The sequence below is a fragment of the Etheostoma spectabile genome, chromosome 13 (genome assembly GCF_008692095.1).
Source record: "Etheostoma spectabile isolate EspeVRDwgs_2016 chromosome 13, UIUC_Espe_1.0, whole genome shotgun sequence".
Taxonomy (NCBI): domain Eukaryota; kingdom Metazoa; phylum Chordata; class Actinopteri; order Perciformes; family Percidae; genus Etheostoma; species Etheostoma spectabile.
In genome coordinates, this window is record NC_045745.1 from 3,320,764 (window position 1) to 3,324,247 (window position 3,484).

General features: G+C 41.3%; 1 protein-coding gene across 1 annotated transcript in view; it reads left to right on the forward strand.

Annotated features, from left to right (window-relative positions):
- LOC116700823 (RNA-binding protein Nova-1) overlaps positions 1-3,484 on the forward strand; it is a 20,442-nt gene that overhangs the window by 15,979 nt on the left and 979 nt on the right. Inside the window, exons 3-4 of the mRNA XM_032534297.1 lie at positions 2,603-2,769; positions 3,146-3,478. Coding sequence (XP_032390188.1) covers positions 2,603-2,769; positions 3,146-3,478 — 500 coding nt within the window. The remainder of the gene's footprint in view (positions 1-2,602; positions 2,770-3,145; positions 3,479-3,484) is intronic.

A 3,484-nucleotide genomic window follows, 5' to 3' on the forward strand; every position in this document is an offset into this window, starting at 1 on the left:
CACACACACACACCAACCCAGCCAACTCTTACTGCATTTCCAAACCCAGAGCTTTTACCTTGAAATCCATCACCCTCAAGGTGAGACGGAAAGGCAAAAGCTGATTCAAGCAATTAAGGAAGTAAAAAGAGTTGAGAATGACAAATGAACATTCAGATAGTTTCATGTCTTCTTTATGGAACAGTAAGAACACTTTCTTCCCAAAAGCCATAACCACTCTGAACTCACACATGCACTGACTTCACTTCACGGCACTTTCGTCTCCCACCTACTGTGCAATACTGAAACAGTATATAATACTTAAACGGACACTGCAATTCTGTGCAATTTCATTACAGTGCAATTTTAAAATGTAACCATTTAATTTCCTTACAGTGCAATATTGAATACTCAATCACTTAATCTCATTACTGTGCAATATTTAATACTTAATCACTTAATCTCATTACTGTGCAATATTTAATACTCAGGAGTTTTGATACACCAAACCATATTTTGCATAATGTGTATACAAACCCTTTATCTTTCTTACTATGTTATATATGTACATAGTTAATCTCAGGAATGTGCACCACTCTTTTTTTCTGCACTACTTACATTTTATATTTTTACATTTTGTGTCAACACTGTAAAGGGGTTGCTTCAATCTCGTTGCACAGGTACTGCACTTGTGTATAATGACAATAAAGGCATTCTATCTATTCTATTCTATTCTATTCTATTCTATAGTGTGGTCAAAAGTTGTAGATACGGTCTCTGTTAGGATAAACTCACCTGGATGCAGCACTGTCACTTCTTCAAAACCTTTCTAGATGCGAAGTAGATTATTCCAATAAATCAGACTAAGGTGAAATTGCTGTCAGCCTCAGTTTTTTAATGCTGACCTCTAGTGTGATTAAGTTTTGCATGCACACATTTCATTTTCTCCTTGTATTTAATAATATTTGCCTTATGTTTGTATCCTAACTGCATATACAACAGCATTCAATACACAATACATACTGTTCTTTTACAATATCCTGCAGCAAAGACACCGTTAATAGAAACAATGGGAAACAACGGTTTATCCTGTCTGTTTCCGACTGCAGATTTTATGGGCTGACATTTTTATGGGCCGACATAAACATCTCCAACAGGTCAAGTATCTGTACTCTGTCACTTTGTCACTTCAAGAATGACCGGCAGGTGCAGGACAGTAACACCTGTGCTTCTGTCTAAACCTCTTAGAGGTTTTATGTATAGCCTGACCCTATTTTGGTCACCTTATTTTAACATAAAGTGACCAAAATAAACCAAAATACAAATCCTGCAGTCAGAATTATGGTCAAATGTTCAGAAAAAACTTTTATTTGAATGTTTTTCATAGGCCCATATGTATATAGACTTAGACTTCTCTTTATTAATCCTTTTGGGATGACTCCCACGAGGAAATGGAAAATTCCAGCAGCAGTTTTTGCAAGAAAAAAACAAATAAAAAAAGACAGTATAAAGACAACAAAATAACAGTCATAAAAATGATTACAATAAGAACATTTGCCAAATAAAGAAAGAAAAAAGACCATCAATTATTATCAAAGTGTCAGTGTTGAGTCCAGTATTAAAGTGATAAAGTGACCATGTAACGGTGAACGTAATAACTATACCAATAAGTTCATGCAGATCAGGTTCCCTTTCCCCAATTTTGCCCAATTAGAAATTCCTACTGCTTTTCCTGATTTGCTTGCACTTTGACTTTCTATATCCATAATTTCCCTGGATTTGTTTTTAGCATTTTCTGTGTTTTAAGAAACACTTGGAGGACCGGTGTAGACGTGCGTGTCACCCAATCTTTTAATTTGAGATTCAGTTGAATTAGAAATTGCCAACAATGAAAGTAAAGCAATGCCTCAAAGACACTCAGAGATCCCCTTGTTAGCTGGTCTACCCATTTACACATTTTACTCCATCAATGGGATAAATGTGACACTTTCCTCTCAGTAAAATATTGACCTTATTCAGATTCACGCTATTTGTTAAGTCTAAGAAAATCAGTAGACATTTCCTATTTACTTCAGCCAAAGAACAGTAAATGTTAAAGAGGCAGAAAGGATGATACAAAAGGGAGAGTGTTTTAAAAATCGTGCAGGCAGAGTATAAAGGACTCGCTGTTGCATCACCTGTTTCCACGGCTTGGCCCCTTTACCATGGCAACGGAATGTTGGTTGGGTTGTCAATGTGGGTGTAGAAAAAAAAAAAAATAGAGGAGGAACAAGCGTGTGTTTAGTCTATTGGAGCTGCAAGGCAAGGACGGGCTCAGTATTATTATCTGAAAGAGTTACATCATTGAAGAGAATCCCCTCACCCCCCCCCCCCCCTCCCCCCGTGGCTCGGTTCTGTCTTTCAGCTGTTTCTCTGTTGATTGTGTAAATGGAGGAAGCGAGGAACAGCTTAGTAATTGGTTCTCTTTGTGAAATGTCAAGAAACATGTTTCATTGCCAAGACATCTTAGTATAAATGTAGATTTTAGTCCAATCCCTCAAATCTGCTCACCGAGTACCCACTCAGAGCACATTACAGTAACGGATCCCTTGTGTTTGTCCTCTTCCTTCCTTTATCGCCACAGGAACAACGGAGCGCGTCTGTCTGATACAGGGTACAGTTGAAGCCCTCAATGGCGTCCACAACTTCATTGCGGAGAAAGTCCGCGAGATGCCCCAGAGCGCCCAGAAACCTGAACCAGTCAGCATACTGCAGCCGCAGACCACCGTCAACCCCGACCGCGTCAAACAGGTGAGATAGTGTGGGGTCGATAAAGGTCATGAGGATGTGTGGTCACTATGTGGTACTAACTGTTCACTTCCAGGACACCTTGTTTATTAGTCCGCGGTCTTATTGGTTATCTGGGCCATGACCCACAGTCTGGTGGGGTCAGGAAAATGTGAGAGTATGTGGTTATTTTTACCTTCAGTCTTTCATAGCAAGACAGAGCCGTGTGGCAGCTGCAGCCTAAACCCCTGGGATTAACAAATCGCTGAGTAAAGCGGGGGCTGGTATAGTACTCTGACTCAGTGAGAGGTAACACTCTTTCCCTCAACCATTTATGCTGTTAAATCCTCCTCTTGCTGCCTTGTTTCGCAACTTCAATCTGTTTTTTATTTCTCTACAGGCCAAATTGATCGTGCCCAATAGCACAGCTGGGCTGATCATTGGCAAGGGCGGAGCCACAGTGAAAGCAGTGATGGAGCAGTCAGGGGCTTGGGTGCAGCTCTCCCAGAAGCCAGAGGGCATCAACCTCCAGGAGCGGGTGGTAACCATCAGTGGGGAACCCGAACAGAACCGCAAGGCTGTGGAAATCATAGTACAGAAGATCCAGGAGGACCCTCAGAGCAGCAGCTGCCTCAACATCAGCTATTCCAACGTCTCGGGCCCCGTGGCCAACTCCAATCCCACCGGCTCCCCCTACGCTAACACGGCCGAGGTGATGCCCAACGCAGCCGCGGCAGCT